A 17,740-nucleotide genomic window follows, 5' to 3' on the forward strand; every position below is an offset into this window, starting at 1 on the left:
GCTTCTCCCACACCGCCAGGCCGGCCGCCAGCTGTGCGCAGAGGCGCAGCGCGGGTTGGGATGGAAAAGCAGGCGGCCCGGCAGAGTACTGACCTGTGGAGACCGCCATCTTCTCCTGCAGTCCGACGCACCGCCCGAACGCACGCGACGTCCGCACTACCTCCGGGAGCGCCGCCGCCCGCCCCGCGGCTTCCGGCCCCAGGCTCCCGCCCCACGGCTTCCGGCCCCAGGTTCCCGCCCCGCGGCTTCCGGCCCCAGGCTCCCGCCCCGCAGCTTCCGGCGCGTCACCGCGGACCCGCCCCGCGGCTTCCGGCTTCCTGGGACGGTGCCGCCAAATCAGAGTGCAAGGGTGCAGGTTAAGCTCATGGAACAGACTTGAGTCAGTCACCGTGACGGAGAGCAAGAGCGCGAGGCCAGAATGCTCGGCAGGGGAACGTGCTCCGAGAGCCCGCGCCGGCTCTGACGTCATAGGCGTGCGTCGGAGCAGGTGCGCGAGCGCTGCCCAGAGGGTCGTCCTCTGTCGCGGGGGAGGGTGGCGTCTGTGTGGAGTTCGACGAAGTGCGTGTGGAAATGAGGCCCTGACCAGACAGGGGCGTTGACGGTTCCGTCGAAAATGATTCAAGGAGTAACAAAAACTTTAAGGAGTCCTTAGAATTAAACCACCTTGTTCATGCTTTCTTTTGAGATAGGCACGCGAGAGAAATGTGATTGAAGTCTGTGTCTGAGTCTAGAAAGTTCCTTCCGCTTGTGAGTGATTGGGGAGCATCACTGCGTCCGGAGGGCGGAGGTGCCCACGCGGCTCGGGCGGCCGCGGGGACGACGGGGACGACCGGGACGACCCCCCGAGGCCACGACGTCCCCCGGGGCGCGCGGACCCCCTCCCCGCCCCGGCCCGCATGAGTGGGGCTCGTTCTGCGGCCGGGCGGTGGGCTTGCTGGGTGGGCTGCTGCTTTCCGTCCTGCGCCCCTGTTTACCCGTCCCTTGCACTCGGCGGAGGCTTGGGGAGGAGACAGACCCTCCGCTCGGTTCTGAACGTGGAGGGGGTGTCAGTGCTTGGTCCCAGCCACGCCCCCTAAAATGAAGCGGCCGAGCGGGCGTTGTTCCGTTCGCTCTCTGCGGTGGGAAGCCTCTGCCGCGGCTCCCGGTGGCCCTCCCCCGGCCTCATGCCTTGCTCTTTAATATGCCCCTGCCTTTTGTGGGAGCTGTGTTTACTGACCAGCTTCCACTGAATAAGATGAGGCAGTGCCCACTGCGGCGGCACATACCCGAAGATTGGACCGGCGCGGGGAGGATTAGCGTGGCCCCTGCCAGGATGCACGCAAATTCGTGAAGCGGCCCATGTTTTACGGAAATCTGAGCAAGAGTGGGTATCCGTGTACGTATGACTGACTCACTTTGCTGTGCAACAAGGAACCAACGACACTCTAAAGTGACTCTACGCCAATAAAAATCAATTTTAAAAGAAAGAATAAAATAAGACAGAAGTGTGGGGTATTGCTTCTGAGATTTTGTTTAAAAAGACTACACTGCAAGGACTTCCCTGGCGGTCCAGGGGTTAGGACCTGGCGCTTCCACTGCCCAGGGCCCAGGTTGGATCCCAGGTGGGGGAACTAAGATCATCCCACAAGCCGCGTGGTGAGGCCCCCCAAAAAAACAGAAAACAAAAAACGACTGCTAGCTTGCATACCTTGCTCTCTTGCTCCCTCTGAGGGAAGCCAGCTCTCATCCTGACAGCTACCTTACAGAGAAGCCCACATGGCGAGGAACATCAGCTTCTGGCCAATAACTAACCTTGAGGAAGTGAAGCACTCAGTTCAACAACCTGATGAGCTGAATCCTGTCAACAAACATGGCAGGGTGAGCTCGAAAGCAGATCCGCCCCACTCAGGTCTTCAGGTGACACTTTGGCCAGGCCAACACCTTAAGGGCCACTCTGCTAGAGTCCTTGAGGCAGAGGACCCCAGGTAAAGGTTGCCTGATTCCTGACCCCCCGAAAATGAGGTAACAAATGTTTGCTGTTTTCGGCCACTACATTTTGGCATCATTTGTTCTGCAGCAGCGGGAAACTGATAACACTCTTACAGTAGCCAAGGTGTGGAAGCAACCTAAGTGCCCATCATCAGATGAGTGGATAAAGAAGACGTGGAATATATATACACAATGGAATATTACTCAGCCGTTAAAAAGAATGACATTTTAGCATTGTCAACTACATGGTTGGACCTGGGGGGTATTATGCTAAGTGAAGTGAGACAGAGAAAGACAAATATTCTGATGTTTTCACTTGCGTGTGGAATCTAAAAAATGAAACAAAGGAATGAATGTAACAGAATAGAAACAGATTCTCACATGTAGAGAGCAAACTAGTGGTTACCAGTGGTGAGAAGGAAGGAGGAGGGACAAGATGGAGGGGATTAAGAGGTACAAATATTGTACAGGACAGGGAATACACCCAATGTTTTATAATAACTTTATAAATGGAGTATAATGTACAAATTTAGAATCACTATGTTGTACACCTGAAACTAATATAATATTGTAAATCAGCTATACCTCAATAAAAAAAAACTTTGTAAATTTCTCTTGAGATTTCATCTTTGCCTCGGGTGTCATTTAGAAGTGTGTTATTCAGTCTACACATATTTTGGGAGTCAGTGAAGGTTTTTGATGCATGGTAATGGTTACTCAGTATTTGTAAGATTAGCTAATGTACAATAACAGTAATCAGTTATATTCTTGCCTTCTTTGTTGTAGATTAATTGACCACAGGTGCATGGTTTATTTCTGGGCTCTCCATTCTGTCCTGTGGATCTATGTGCCTGTTTTTGTGCTCATTTCATACTGTTTTTTTGGTGTTTGTTTTGTCAAAAAGTTTATTTGGACTCACTGTTTTGGCAGAAGCATCTGTACATCAGCCTACTGGTAAGCCAGTGGTGTTTGTAAGTGCCTTTACCTTGCGGACCCTGGGTTAGGGACAGAGGAGGAAACCAGAGAGACAGATGACAGTCCAGGAGGAAGGGAAACCTCACTCACATACACTGGTGTTTCCACACAGCTCATTTAATGGAAATTGTTAGACCTGGACTAATCCTGTCTTCATTATCTAACTGTGCAGCCCTCTGTAGATCTTAGTTGCCTCATCAGCAACTATATGGGTGAGGACTGAATGATAGCATCATGCTGTTTTGATTAATGTAGCTCTGTAGTATAGTCTGAAGTCTAAGAGTGATGCCTCCAGCTCTGTTCTTCTTTCTCAAGATTGCTTTGGCTATTCAGGGTCTTTTTTTGATTCCATACAAATTTTAGAATTATTCTAGTTCTGTGAAAAATGCCATTGGTATTTTGATAGGGATTGGTATAAAGCTTTTTTTTGGCAATGCTGTGAGGCTTTTGGGAGCTCAGTGCCCTGACGAGGGATTGAACCCAGGCCCCGGCAGTGAAAGTACCTAGTCCTAACCACTGGAATGCCAGGGAATTCCCGGCATTGCTATAAAGCTTTTTAAAAAATGGAAACAGAACTTGTCAAAATTTGTGGGATATAGTGAAAGCAGTACTTAGAGGGAAATTTTGAGCATTGTATGCAATGTTAGAAAAGAAGAGAGACGTGAAATCAGTCATCTAAGCTTCCACCTTAGGAAACCAGAAAAAGAGCCAATTAAATCCAAGGTAAGCAGAAACAAAGAAATAATAAAAATTAAGAGTAGAAAGCAGTGCAATTGAAAATGGGAAATCCATAGAGAAAATCAACAAAACCAAAAGCTGGTTCTTTGAAAAGATCAATAAGATCAATAAGCCTCTAGCCAGGCTAATAAGATAGAAGACACATATTACTAATACCAGAAATGAAAGAGGGCACATCACTACAAATCCTATTGACATTAAAAGGATAATAAAGGAAGACTATGAACAAATCTATGCCCCAAATTTGACAACCCAGATGAAATGGACCAATTCCTTGAAAGATACAATTTGCCAAAGCTCACAGACAAAATAGTACGAATAGGTCTCTATATATATTATAGACCTATACACTAAAGAAGATAAATCAACAATCGGTAACCTTCCAAAACAGAAAGCACCAGGCCCACCAATTTCACTGGTAAATTCTATCAGACATTTAAGGAAAAAATTATACCAATTCTCTACAAACTCTTTCAGAAGATAGAACAGAGGGAATACTTCCTACCTCATTCTGTGAGGTCAGCATTACCCTACTACCAAAACCAAAGACATTATAAGAAAAGAAAACTACAAACCAATCTATCTCTTCAACATAGATGCAAAAATCCTCAACAAAATATTAGGAAATAGAATTCAACAATGTATAAAAAGAATTACACACCATAACCAAGTGGGATTTATCTCAGGGATGCAAAGCTATTTCAACATTCAAAAATCAATGTAATTCATCATATCAATAGGTTATAAACAAAAGCCACATGATCATATCAATAGATACAGAAAAGCATATGATAAAATCCAACACTCATTCATGACAAAAGCTATCAATAAAACAGGAATAGAGGGGACTTCCTCAACCTGATGAAGAATATCTGCAAAAAGCCAACAGCTGACATGATAAAGGTAACAAACTAGATTTTCCACTAAGATCAAGAACAAGACAAGGATGCCCCTTCTCACCACTCCTTTTCAACACTGTACTGGAGAAGAAAGAAAGAAACTTATTTGTTTGCCAATGACATGATTTCCTATGTAGAAAATCTGAAAGAATCAACAAGAAAATCTGGAACTTATAAGCAATTATAGCAAGGTTGCAGGATACAAAGTTATCATACAAAAGTCTATCACTTTTCTATGTATCAGCAATGATCAAGTGGAGTTTGAAATTTAAAACACAGTACTAATACAAGCACCCCCAAAATTAAATACTTAGTTACAAACCTAACTACATATAAGATCTATCTGAGTAAACTTACAAAACTCTGATAAACAAAATCAAAGAAGAAATAAATAAATGGAGAGATATTTCATGTTCATGGATAGGAAAACTCAAAATCATCAGGATGTCAGTTCTTTCCAAATTAATCTATAGATTCAATGTGATCCCAATCAGAATCCCAGTATATATCCTGATTCTAAAGTTTATACAGAGAGGCAAAGACCCAGGGTAGCCAACGCAATATTAAAGGAAAAGAGCAAAGTTGGAGGACTGACCCTGTTCGAATTCAAGACTTTCTATGAAGCTACAGTGACCAAGACAAAATCGTATTGGTGAAAGAATTGATAAATGGAACAGAATAGAGAGTCCATAAATAGACCTATATAAATAGAGTCAACTAATCTTTGACAGACAGCAAAGGCAATACAATGGAGCAATGGTAGTCTTTTCAACAAGTGATACTTGAGCAACTGAACATCCAGATGCAAAAAAAAAAAAAAAGATTCTAGACACAGACCTTATGCCCTTCACAAATATTAACTTGAAATGGATCACAGACTGAAGTATATAATGCAATACCATAAAATTCCTAGAAGTTAACATAGGAAAAAGCCTAGATGACCTTGGGCTTGGCAATGACTTTTTAGATAGGACACTGAAGGTACCATCCATGAAAGAACTGATAAGCTGGACTTAAGTTAAATTAAAATTTTCTGCTTTGCAAAAAACACTGTCAAGAGAATGAAAAGACAAGCCACAGACATGAGAAATATTTATAAAAGACCCATCTCATAAAGGACTCTTATCAAATTGTAAGAACTTTTAAAACTCAACAATAAGAAAACAAACAATCTGATTGAAAAGTGAACCAAAGACCTTAGCAGACACCTCACCAAAGAAGAAATACTGATGGCAAATAAGCACATGAAAAGATGCTGAACATATGTCATCAGGGAAAGGCAAACTAAAACAGCAATGAGATATTGTTGCACACCTATTAGAATGGCCAAACCCAGAGCACTGACAGCACCAAATGCCAGTGAGGATGTGGAGCCACAGGAATTCTCATTTGTTGCTGGTAAGGATGAAAAATGGTGCAGCCGGGGCTTCCCTGGTGGCTCAGTGGTTAAGACTCCATGCTCCCATCGCAGGGGGCCGGGGTTTGATCCCCAGTTGGGGAACTAGATCCCACGTGACGCAACTAAGAGTTTGCATGCCGCAACTCAAGATCCTGCATGCAGCAAGGAAGATCCCACACACAGCAACAAAGAGCCCGCGTGCCACAACTAGGACCCGATGCAGCCAAGTAAATAAATAAATAAATAAAAATTTTAAAATGGTACAGTCACTTTGGAAGCAGTTTGGCAGTTTCTTGCAAAACTAAATATACTCTTTCTATATAATCCAGCAGTTTTGCTCCTTGATATTTACCCAAAGGAGTTGAAAATTTATGTTCACTCAAAACGTACACATTAATGTTTAAAGTAGCTTTATTCATGATTGCCAAAACTTGGAAGCAGCCAAGATGTTAGTAGGTGAATGGATACATAAACTGTGATGTACAGTATGTAAACAGTGGAATATTATTCAGTGCTTTAAAAAATGAGCTATGAAGTCATGAAAAGACAGGGAAGAAACAAATGCATATTACTGTATATTAAGTGAAAGAAGCTAATCTGAAAAAGGCTGCATACTGTATGACATTCTGGAAAAGTCACAACTGTGGAGACGGTAAAAAGATCAGTGGTTGCTAGGAGTTACGGGAGAGGGAGGGATGAGTACGCAGAGCACAGAGGACTTTTAGGGCAGTGGAACTACTCTGTATGATGTTATAATGGTGGATACATGTCATTATACATTTGTCCAAGCCCGTGGAATGTACAACACAGAGAGTGAACCGTAATATAAACTATGGGCTTTGGGTGATTATGATGCATCAGTGTAGGTTTATTGTAACAAATTTACCATCTGGTCAGGGGTGTTGATAATGGGGAACACTATGCATGTGTGGGGCAGGGACGTATATGGGAAATCACTCAGTTTTGCTATGAACCTAGACTGCTCTAAAAAAAAAAAAAAAAAACTATTTTAAAAAAAACTTCTCCAGTGGCTTTCATCGTACTCAGCTGAAGTTCTTGCAATGGCCTGGAAGGCTCTACATGGTCTGTTCCCAGACCTGCTCCCTTATCTCCCATCTTCACCTCCTACTCCTCTCCTCTTTGCTCTTTCATACCCAACCCACGTGCTTCCTCACTATCCCTCCAACAATGAAGATTCACAACCACTCCAGGGTCTTGTCACTGGCCACTGCTTCTACTTGGACCTCTTTTCCTCCCAGTACATCTCAGCTGAACATCATCCCTGCCCGCTTCTTGCAGTCTCTTGCCAGTACCTCTAGAGGTTCCCCTGTTTTCAGTCAGGCTGATCAGATCCCATCACCTGGGATTTGGACAGGAATTATTGCTGGCTATGCTCTGCTAGAGCAACCTCCCAGGGGAAGGACTACAAATTTCTGCTGTCCATTCCAGCCATCCCCAGACGGTAGTGCATCCTTTCTGAAGTGTCTCGGCAGGCAAAGCGGTAGGGTGAAAGTAGACTCATTATTCACCGTGTACTGAGAGCTGACTGTTCAAGCCCAGAACCCCGTAAGTAAGCGTTTTCACCACAGTGCCAAAATTAACGTGGCGGCGCTCTCAATTCTCCTCCTCCTGTTAGAATACTGACTGGTTGTCGTGGTGTTAAGTCCACATTCAGTGGGCCCGTTCTTCTTCCTCACATTCAGCAGCTGGAGTATTCTTAAATCTAAATAAACAGGAGATAATGAAAACCAAGATAATACAGATGGAATTTGTTGTTACTCCCTTGTTTTTTTTTTTTTTGTCTGTGAAGGGGATTCTGAGGAACATTGGTAATGTTTGAAGTTTTAAGTCCATAGCTGGGAAGAATGGACAACCACTGAAATAATGTGAACTGCATATGCTAAAAGTAGGGAGATGACTCAGGATTACAGAGAACTCCTTGAGAGGGAGGATCTGACATAAAGTCATAAATTTCCTAGATATCTAAATTCCTTTTTCTTTTTTAAAGAAAAGATATAACAACATAAAATATTTTGTTAATAATTCTGTAATAATTTATTCATGACTATTTCTTTAACACATCCACTTTTAGTTTCTTTTTTTCTTTTTAATTTGGTTGCGCCAGGTCTTAGTTGTGGCAGGCGGGCTCCTTAGTTGTGGCTCACCGGCTCCTTAGTTGTGGCGTGCAAACTCTTAGCTGCAGCATGCATGCAGGATCTAGTTCCCTGACCAGGGATCAAACCCGGGCCCCCTGCAGTGGGAGCATGGAGTCTTAACCACTGAGCCACCAGTGAAGTCCCTACTTTTAGTTTCTTATACACCTTTCAGATAAACATTTTTATAATTCCCCTTATATTCTATATATTATTTACTACTTTCAGTAAAAAATATTTTTCCACTCAATCTTCATAATTTTAAAGGCTTTAAAATATTTGTCACATTATCAAGCCATTCTCTTAATTTTGGACATTTGTCTGCTTCCAGGACTCTTCCTAGAACAAGTTCCTCTATCTATATCTTTAGGCAGTTAGGGGAAAGGCCAGAGGTTCTTCCTGAATCTTTTGGGCCTTAAAAATAATCATACTAGGGACTTCCCTGGTGGTCCAGTGGTAAAGAATCTGCCTTCCAATACAGGGGACACGGGTTCGATCCCTGGTCAGGGAACTAAGATCCCACATGCTGCAGGGCAACTAAGCCCACACGCCACAACTACTGAGCTTGCGCGCCTCAGTGAGAGAGCCTGCGTGCTGCAAATTACAGAGCCCACGTGCTCTGGAGGCCGCACACCACAACTACAGAGCCCATGCGCCCTGGAGCCTGCACACCACAACTAGAGAGAGAAAACCCACACGCCACAACGAAAGATCTCGCATGCCTCAATGAAGATCCCACGTGCTGCAACTAAGACCCAACACAGCCAAAAAAATAAAGAAAATATTAAAACAATCAGCCTAAATTAATCCTCATGTTACCGAACCGAACTCTGGTTTGCTCACCTGAAGTGCAGCAAAGCCAATCTACCTGGCTGTGGTGAAGGAAAGTACAGTGTTTACTCACAGGTGCCAAGCAAGGAGAACAGGCAGCTAGTGCTCAAAGGACCTGAACTCCCTGAGGACTTTCAGGGAAGGGTTTTTAAGGCAACATTAGGGGTGAGGGTCGCAGGGTGTGGGATCAGCTCATGGACATTCTTCTGACTGGTGGTGAGGTAACAGGGTGATGTTTTGGGAATATTAATCATCAGTCTTCTCATTCCAACTGAAACCACACAACTGGTCTCAGGAATTAATGCAGCTCAGGTTGTTTATGTCTCAGCACAGAAAGAATTCAGTGAGGGACAGAGTGGGAGGTAAGCAGTGGATCTGATTAGTATAGGACGCTTGTGAAGGCTACAAGAAGAAATAGAAAATCTGGATAAACCTGTAACCAGTAAGAAGATTGAATCAGTTATAAAAAAATTTCCTAACAAAGAAAAGCCCTGGATCAGATGGCTTCACTGGTGAATTTTACCAAGCATCTAAAGAATTAATGCCAATCCTCTCAAATACTTCCCAAAAATTAAAGAGGAGGGAACACTTTCTAATGCATTCTGTGACGTCAGCATTACACGATACCAAAGCCAGACAAAGACACTGCAAGAAGAGGAAAAGGCAGACCAATATCCCTTACGGATATTGATGCAAAAATTCTCAACAAAAATACCATAAGCTGAAATCAGCAGCATAGTACAAGGGTTATACACCATGACTAAGTGGGTTATATTCCAGGAATGCAAAGTTTGTTCACATAATACACCACATTAATAGAATGAAGGAAAAAAATCACATTGTAATCCCTATTCATGCAGTGAAAACATTTGACAAAATTTAACACCCTTCCATGGTAAAAACACTCAAAAAACTAGAAATAGAAGGAAACTTCCTCAAGATCATAAAGGCCACATATGAAAAACCTATAGCTAACAACATTCTCAGTGGTGAAAGACTGAAAGCTTTTCCCATAAGAAGTTTTAGAACAGTTAGGCAAGAAAAAGGGATAAAACTTATCCAAATTGGAAAAGAAGAAATAAAATTATCTCCGTTTGCTGATGACATGATCTTGTAGAAAATCCTAAAACTTCCACACACACAAAAAAACTTTTGGAACTAAGAACCTAATTCAGCAAAGTGGCAGGATACAAAATCAACACACAAAAGTCAGTTGCATTTCTACACACTAACAGTGAACAATTTGTGATGGAAATTATGAAAACCATTTCATTTATAATGGCATAAGAAATAGGAATAAATTTAACCAAGGAGGAAAAAAGCTTGTACACTGAACAGTGTTGAAAACATTGCTGAAAGAAACTAAAGAAGACATGCATAAATGGAAAGCCAGCCCATGCTCATGGATTGGAAGACGCAGCCTTAAGATGGAAATACAGTGGTGTCCCTGCAGGTCAGCAGACAGCAGAGCAGCCTGGGCAGACGGGCGTCGCCAGGACCTGCAGGGAAGGCGGTGCCCTTGCCCTCCGGGCTGTGCTCGCAGCTGCTCCTGGGGGAGGGGCCTTCCTCCGCCCACAGGTGAGCAGGCAGCTCTGGGCCCGGGGGGAGTGCACCTGCTGACGGAACAGCTGCTCCCTTAATGCCCCTTGGTCTCCGGCAGACGCCTCCTGGGCCAGCCCAGCCCAGACAATCCAGGGAACGGAATTCCACGAAACACAGTTCCAGCTTGACCAGGCTGACAGCAAACACAGCCACCACACCTACAGAATACTTACAACCCGAGAACTAACTGAAGAGTCTGTTTGTTGGCAAGTCAGGAGGCTGTGAATGCTCATGTGAGGTCACTGGACTGTGTTCTCAAATGATGTCTCCTGCCTGTTGTCTGTCTAAGAATTCAACGTGCACGGTTGAGGACACTCATCATGTTGGTTTGCACAGAGCCTCTTTTTACCATTCAAACCATAATTTTATGCTTGAAGATATGTCAGCAGGATTTATGAAACATATTTTAGATTATTTCCAGTTCATAAATGATTTTCATAGTGCTAATGTGTATGCATATATGTCTAATTATTTTAGATATTTCTGAACTTACAGTGACTTCACTCTTTCCTTTTTCTTTTCCACCGTGATCTAAAGTAGAGTACTTTTTTCACACGCTATTTTCAGAACTAAGTGTATCTTCTGTTGGTTGAAATAGGTGTTTCAATTACTGTCTCTCTGCTCTTGCCATTTATAAAACACTTGAAATTTTTAAAAAACTTTAAAAAAAATATTTATTCATTTATTTATTTGGCTGCACTGGGTCTTATTTGTGGCATGTGGGATCTTCATTGCCGTGTGTGGGATCATTCTTTCTTTTTACTTGCGGCACGTGGGCTCGTAGTTGTGGCACGTGGGCTTGTAGTTGTGGCATGCAGGCTTGTAGTTGTGGCACACGGGCTCATAGTTGTGGCATGCATGCGAGATCTAGTTCCCTGACCTGGGATCATACCCGGGCCCCCTGCATTGGGAGTGTGGAGTCCTAGCCACTGGACCACCAGGGAAGTCCCAACACTTGAAATTTTTTAATGCTTCTGACATTTTCAGACTTAAAGAAGTAAAAGGAAAAATTGTAAAAGACTTTGAAATGAACCGAGAAGCGCACTGGGTGTATGTGAGGGAAACGTGTTGTCTGGGTGACCTGATTCTGCAGGTTCTCTGCTCTTTTTGCTGTCTTTGAGCTATTTTACAACTCATTAATTTGTAAAAAACTGATAACAATGGCCATGATTTTTGTCCATAGAAATACAAATTGTGTCCAGTGATTCCCATAGATTATTCCCTGTGTATAGTCCCATTTTGCTTCAGTTTATAAATTAATACCAATTTTCTTCCATTTTTCACTTGACCCAGTCGTAATTTCTTATTGATTCTCTGATTAACTAGTAAGTTAAAACCTTTGACACTGTCATTTTATCTGTCTCAGTGTCTTGATTATATCTTTTAAAAAAATTTTACCAACAGCAAGGAGCTTTATTTATATTCCATACAGTGGATTTCAGTAAGAGCTCATGGGACTACAAGTGCATTCCAGTCGTATTTATGCATTTATTCCACTTCCATCAAGCACTCAGGCCCTGCACTGGGTCCTGGGGAGGAAAGATGAGACCCACAGCAACAGGTACAGAAAGCACGGCGCTGCAGAGCAAACATCCCAGAGAGGAGGGTGCAGGGCAGTGGGAGGACCGGAGAAGGTTCCTGATCTTGTAAAACAGGTGCGAGTTGGTCAGAGAAGGCATTTTGTGCAGAAGCACCGAGTGAGGGGGAGCATGACACACCCAGAGGTGAATGGGGGGCAGCTGAAGGAAGGTTGGCACCTTCGTCCACTTGGGCTTCTATCACAAAATAAAGTACCAGAGACTGGGTGGCTTATATGCAACAGAAGCTTATTTCTCATGGTTCTGGGGGCTGGGAAGTCCAGAATCGTGGCACCAGCGGGTTCAGGGGCTGGTGAGAGCCCTCTCCCGGGGTTGCAGAAAGCTGACTGTATCCTCTCGGGATGGTCGCTCTGGGGTCTCTGTTATGAGGGCGCTACTCCCATTGTGGGGCTCTGCAATCACCTCCCATATGCCCGCCCACTAATACCATCACCTTGGGCATTAGGCTTCAACGTAGGAATTTTAGGGGGACTCAACGTTCAGCCCACAGCAGTTGGAGAGCTGGACACGGGCCCCTGCCAGCCTGAGGAATGAAGGTCCTACTAAGCAGCTTTGGGAGTCATTGAAGGACTGCACGTGGTAGGTCCCACAAACAGGAAGCTGTTTCTGCAGGAAGAGATGCTGCTCTGTCCTTAGAGGCAGGGAAGGAGAGTGCCTCGCCGCCCACACGGATCAGCTGCTGCTTCTGCATCTGTAGTATTATCTGAAATTCAGGGGCAAAGAGCTCTGCTCCTAAGTGGCGTTGGAGTTGGACAAAGTGGAAAAAATTCTGTTTTGCTCCTCTTTGATGTATATTTCATCTTAAGTTTATCTGAGACATTTTTCCAAAGAAGACATACAGATGGCCAACAGGCACATGAGAAGATGCTCAACATCGTTAATCATCAGGGAAATACAATCAAAACCACAATGAGATACCACCTCACACCTGTCAGAATGGTTGTCATCAAAAATAACAAACGCCAAGTGCTGGTGAGGATGTGGAGAAAAGAAACCCTTGTGCACTGTTGGTAGGAATGCAACTTGGTGCAGCTGCTGTGGAAAACAGTATGGAGGTGCCTCAAAAAACTAAACATAGAGCTGCCATATGACCCTGCAATTCCACTCCCAGGTACATATCCTGAAAAAAACCAAAAACACTAATTGCAAAAGATACATGCACCCCAATATTCACTACAGCATTGTTTACAATAGCCAAGATATGGAAGCAACCTAAGTGTCTATCAACAGACAATTGAGTATTACTCAGCTATGAAAAAGAATGAAACCTTGCCATTGGCAGCAACATGGATGGACCTGGAGGGTTTTTTGCTGAGTGAAATAAGAGAAAGACAAATACTGTATGATATTTATATGACTCTAAAAAGTAAAACAAACTAGTGAATATAACAAAAAAGAAACAGACTCACAGATGTAGAGAACAAACCAGTGGTTACCAGTGAGGGGGGCATGGTAGGGGTTATGGAGGAGTTAGAGGCATAAACTACTATGTGTAAATAAATAGGCTAACGTTATACTGTACAGCACAGGAATATAGCCAGTGTTTTATAATAACTATAAATGGAGCATAACCTCTAAAAATTGTGAATCACTATGTTGTGCACCTGAAGCTAACATAATATTGTAAATCAACTGTACCTCAATAAAAAATTTGATATATCTGTGCAACCTTCATATCTAGTTATTAATATGCAGAGGGCACAAGATGTAAAAGCAAAATATTATTATTTTAAACAAACAGGCTTATCAACAACATGAATCAGTCTTTCCTTGGTGGATAAAGTTCTATTTTCTTTAATAACAGCTACTAATTAAGCAACAGAATAGTTTACCATGACATTAACCTCGTTCTAAAAGAATCATTAATGTGTAAAATCAACAGTTTGGAAAGCACCTGTACCCAGCAGTCAAAGCCTATTTCATGGAACTGTCTGTTCTTTGTCCATGAGAAGTTGAGTTTATGTAGGATTATCTACAATCTGGAAATCTGACACTGAGAATAAGTGAGCAGAGTATTTCACACGCTTGATAATTCGCCAACCTGGCATCTTTTCTTCTGAAGGCCCTTCTCACTTACAGATTCATTCTGAGCAAAATTTCACATTTGACAGTGTTTTGATGTGTAAGTCCTTCCAGATATTTTGCATGTTGACAGCAAACTCCAGAGTTACAGTGCAAGCTGGGATAATTCGGCAAGTTTAGGTTCTGGGACAGAGCAGCTGGGAGGATTGGCTAGGATCACAAGGAGCAATGTTATAAATGCTTGGCGATGGTTACTGAGTGAGTAACCAAGGACGGGCTGTGCCTGGTGCTGAAGCTTTCTGCTCTGTGACTGTCCATAATTTTTACTTCTTTGCCTGCCTTTACTGTATCCTTTTTTAATTTACAGGAGTCTTGTAAGAAACAGTCATTAAACTTTATTTCTGAGTCCAATGTGGTTTTGCTATAATAATGCCAAAAGTCCTGAGGAGGAGCATGCCGCCAGTTAAATTATTATTCTCTAGCGCTTTAGCCCTTTCCAAAGCTCCACGGTTCAGGGGGAAGAGGTTTCATACACTTAAAATACACATCGCGGAGCTTGAGTTTGGCCCTCTGGTTGCTCAAAAGTTCAGAATGTATCTGATCAGGTAGAAGTAGTTTTCAGGGATCTTTTACAGTAAACCCTGTTTGAAATAATCACCGCAGATAGCTTATAGGAAGCCTTAGCACAGATGCTATATGTTATATATTATGTTACAATATAATTTTCCAACTAAGGAAAGACTGTTTTCATTTTTGTGAGATTGTGTGTTTAGGGCTCACAGTGTTTCAAGCCTGTCAGATCACACACTTTGCCTGTGAAATCCCACTGAAGATCGAAGAGTCTGTGCCAGAAGCCCAGGTATCTGAGCAGCAGGAGGGACGTCAGGGACCGCTAAATGTTATGAGCCGAAAACGTCACCGAACCAGATGTTTCCATGTAAAGGCTGATGCTGTTCTGTTGGGGCAAAGCAGGGCCCACCTGTCTCACTGCTCCCAGGTGGTTCTGGAACAAACGCTGCGGAAGGCTTCCCCTTCCCGGCAGACAGCCTCCTGCCCTTGCAGAGATCGGCCCTGCATTTCAGCCCTCAGCGCGAGGAGACACCACAAAGGGGAGGCGGCTGCACCAGCTGCTTCTCTTTCACGGGGGACACGAGCTGGACCGGTGTCTTCCTCCAGCCCTCCCAGTTCGGCGGCCGCAGAGATGTGCCTGTGAAATGGGAGCAGCACTGCCCCGCGGGGCCGCTGAGAAGGGAGAACACGGCACGTGGGCTCTGCGAGGCGTGTTTGTTAAATAAAACACGGAGTCCATTGCTCCGTCTCTGCAGAGGCTGATAAAGCCTGGGAAGAAAGGGAAGCAGATTTTAAAGTTTATAACTTTCCATTTGCAACAATAGACAGCAGTGAGAGGAGAGTCCAAAGGATAAACACCCCTGTGGTTTTTTGTTTTTAGATTCCACATGTGAGTGAGATCATAACAGCATTAGTCTTTCTCTGTCTGACTTATTTTCACTTAGCATAATACCCTCTAGGTCCATCCATGTTGTCACAAATGGCAGGATTTCCTTCCTTTTTATGGATGAATAATATTCCATTGTGGGGCCCATGAGGTTTTATAGATTGCTCTTTTTATCTGGAAAATTTGTAGTTGCCTTGGAAAAAGTCCCTGCCTTCATGGAGCTTCTGTGCTAATGGAAGCAGACTAACAGCAAACTCTTAAACAAATACATATATGAGACAATTTCCCACCATGATAAGTGCTGAAAAGCAAACAGGGTAACAGAATAAGAGTGGCAGAGGTGGCCGCTGGCTCCGTTCTTTAGGGCAGGTGGTTAGGGAGGGGCTCTTTTAGGAAAGGGTCGCAGCTCAGATCATGGGGCAGGTGTTGTAGGAAGCCCTGGAGGGGCCCAGGCAGCAGCGGACAGCTGAGGAGGGCAACTTGTGGGGCCTCCCTGGTGGCGCAGTGGGTAAGACTCTGCAGTCCCAGTGCAGGGGGCCTGGGTTCAAGCCCTGGTCGGGGAACTAGATCCCACATGCATGCCACAACAAAGGAGCCCTTGAGTCGCAACTGAGGAGCCCGCCTGCCACAACTAAGACCCAGTGCAAACAAATAAATAAGTAAATAAATAAATATTTTTTAAAAATGAGGCTTGTGATCCTGAAGCAGAAACATGTATTTTTTTAGTTTTGCTATGAGCAGCATCATTGAGACAATTGATGAAATCTGAATGTCTGTAGATTGGGTAACTATTAATTTTTTAAAAAAATTTGTTTTATTTTATTATTTTTGGCCGTGCCACCATGTGGCCTGCGGGATCTTAGTTCCCCAACCAGGGATCAAACCCGTGCCCCCTGCAGTGGAAGCATGATTCTTAACCACTGGACAGCCAGGGAAATCCCTTAATTTTTCGATCGTTATGAAATTATTCTGTGGTTATTATATAAAGTAAGGTTACTGGTTTTAGGATATACATGGTTTTTAGGAAGTATTTATAAATAAAGGGGCATCCTGTCTATAGCTTAGTCTCAAATAATTAAAAAAACTTTATAGATATGGTAAAAGCAGGTTTGAGGAAATGTAACAAAGGAATTTGAGTGAAAGATAAATGGGAATTTTACTAACCTTACAACTTTTTTGTAAGCCTGAAACTTATTTCAAAAAGTTTTAAAAATTAAATTGCAGAGGCATTTTAAGCAATGACCTCAAATTTAATAAGTAACAGCACTTTCTTAAACTAAACATTTCCTAACCTTGTGCTAAGAGTGAGTCATTACCTTCTGGGTTTCTTCATTCTTGCTGATGTTTGATTCCTCGGGTGGAGTTGGTTATATTTATGATGGATACTGGGAGTACAATGGCTTGTGTATGTGTATAAATCAAGTAAGGCTGTTCCAACTAGCAAGTCTGGGTATCTTTCAGGGTCAAAATTGGAGGGAAAACTTCAAATGCAATTACATTATACTGTAACATTTAAAACATATATTTGTAGGAATTGAGCTGAATTGTATTATCCTCATAAGAAAAACCTACATTCTACTTATTTTGTTCACAGGAACGTGGTCGGGCACTGACCACGTGCCAGTCGTAAGCACTGAAGATTGGGAGGAAGACGAGCCAGGATCTGGCCTGGGCAGCCCACATCTGTGCCAACAAACCACCTTCTACAAACGGGAAGGTGCCATCTGTCCTGCCCCGATACTCCTGAGGGTGAGTGCGGAGGCCCAGCCTCCAGGGGCAGCTCTCGGAACTGGGGTGAAGGCAGAGCTCTCCCCTGAGTCACCCTCTTCCTCTTCTGCTCCACTGCCTACAAACACCCAACAGGCACCGTCGGCTCTGCCCTGACAGGATGAGCCCCTCCTGGCTCTCGGAGACCCCCAGACCACGGCGCAATTACACAAGTGACCGGAAATGCGCCCAATTGAATAAATTTAGATCCACCATAACGGAAGCCTCATTATGTTCATTCGACTCAAATTCCCTTAGAATCAAACTTTATTTGCAGCCGTAAGCTCCATGTTGGTACTGAATTGCAAGGTTTAGAAAAGTATCCCTACTGG

At 43.6% G+C, this 17,740-nt stretch overlaps 1 protein-coding gene and 1 long non-coding RNA gene across 7 annotated transcripts in view; one reads left to right on the top strand and one right to left on the bottom strand.

Moving 5' to 3' along the window:
* UBE2V2 (ubiquitin conjugating enzyme E2 V2) overlaps positions 1–2,591 on the bottom strand; it is a 60,911-nt gene extending 58,320 nt beyond the window's left edge. For all 6 annotated transcript variants that reach the window (XR_014236350.1, XR_014236351.1, XR_014236352.1 and 3 more), the window contains exon 1: positions 94–2,591. Coding sequence is in view for 1 of the 6 variants with exons in the window: in XM_082363261.1 (XP_082219387.1) it covers positions 94–469 (376 nt within the window). In the remaining 5 variants the exon portion in view is untranslated. The remainder of the gene's footprint in view (positions 1–93) is intronic.
* On the top strand, positions 397–17,626 carry LOC309614670. Its single transcript, XR_014236355.1, has 2 exons — positions 397–487; positions 17,236–17,626. It is a non-coding gene; the product is annotated as an uncharacterized lncRNA (long non-coding RNA).
* The last annotated feature ends 114 nt before the right edge of the window (positions 17,627–17,740 follow it).

The sequence above is a fragment of the Balaenoptera borealis genome (assembly GCF_965194805.1).
Source record: "Balaenoptera borealis genome assembly, chromosome: 17".
Classification (NCBI taxonomy): domain Eukaryota; kingdom Metazoa; phylum Chordata; class Mammalia; order Artiodactyla; family Balaenopteridae; genus Balaenoptera; species Balaenoptera borealis.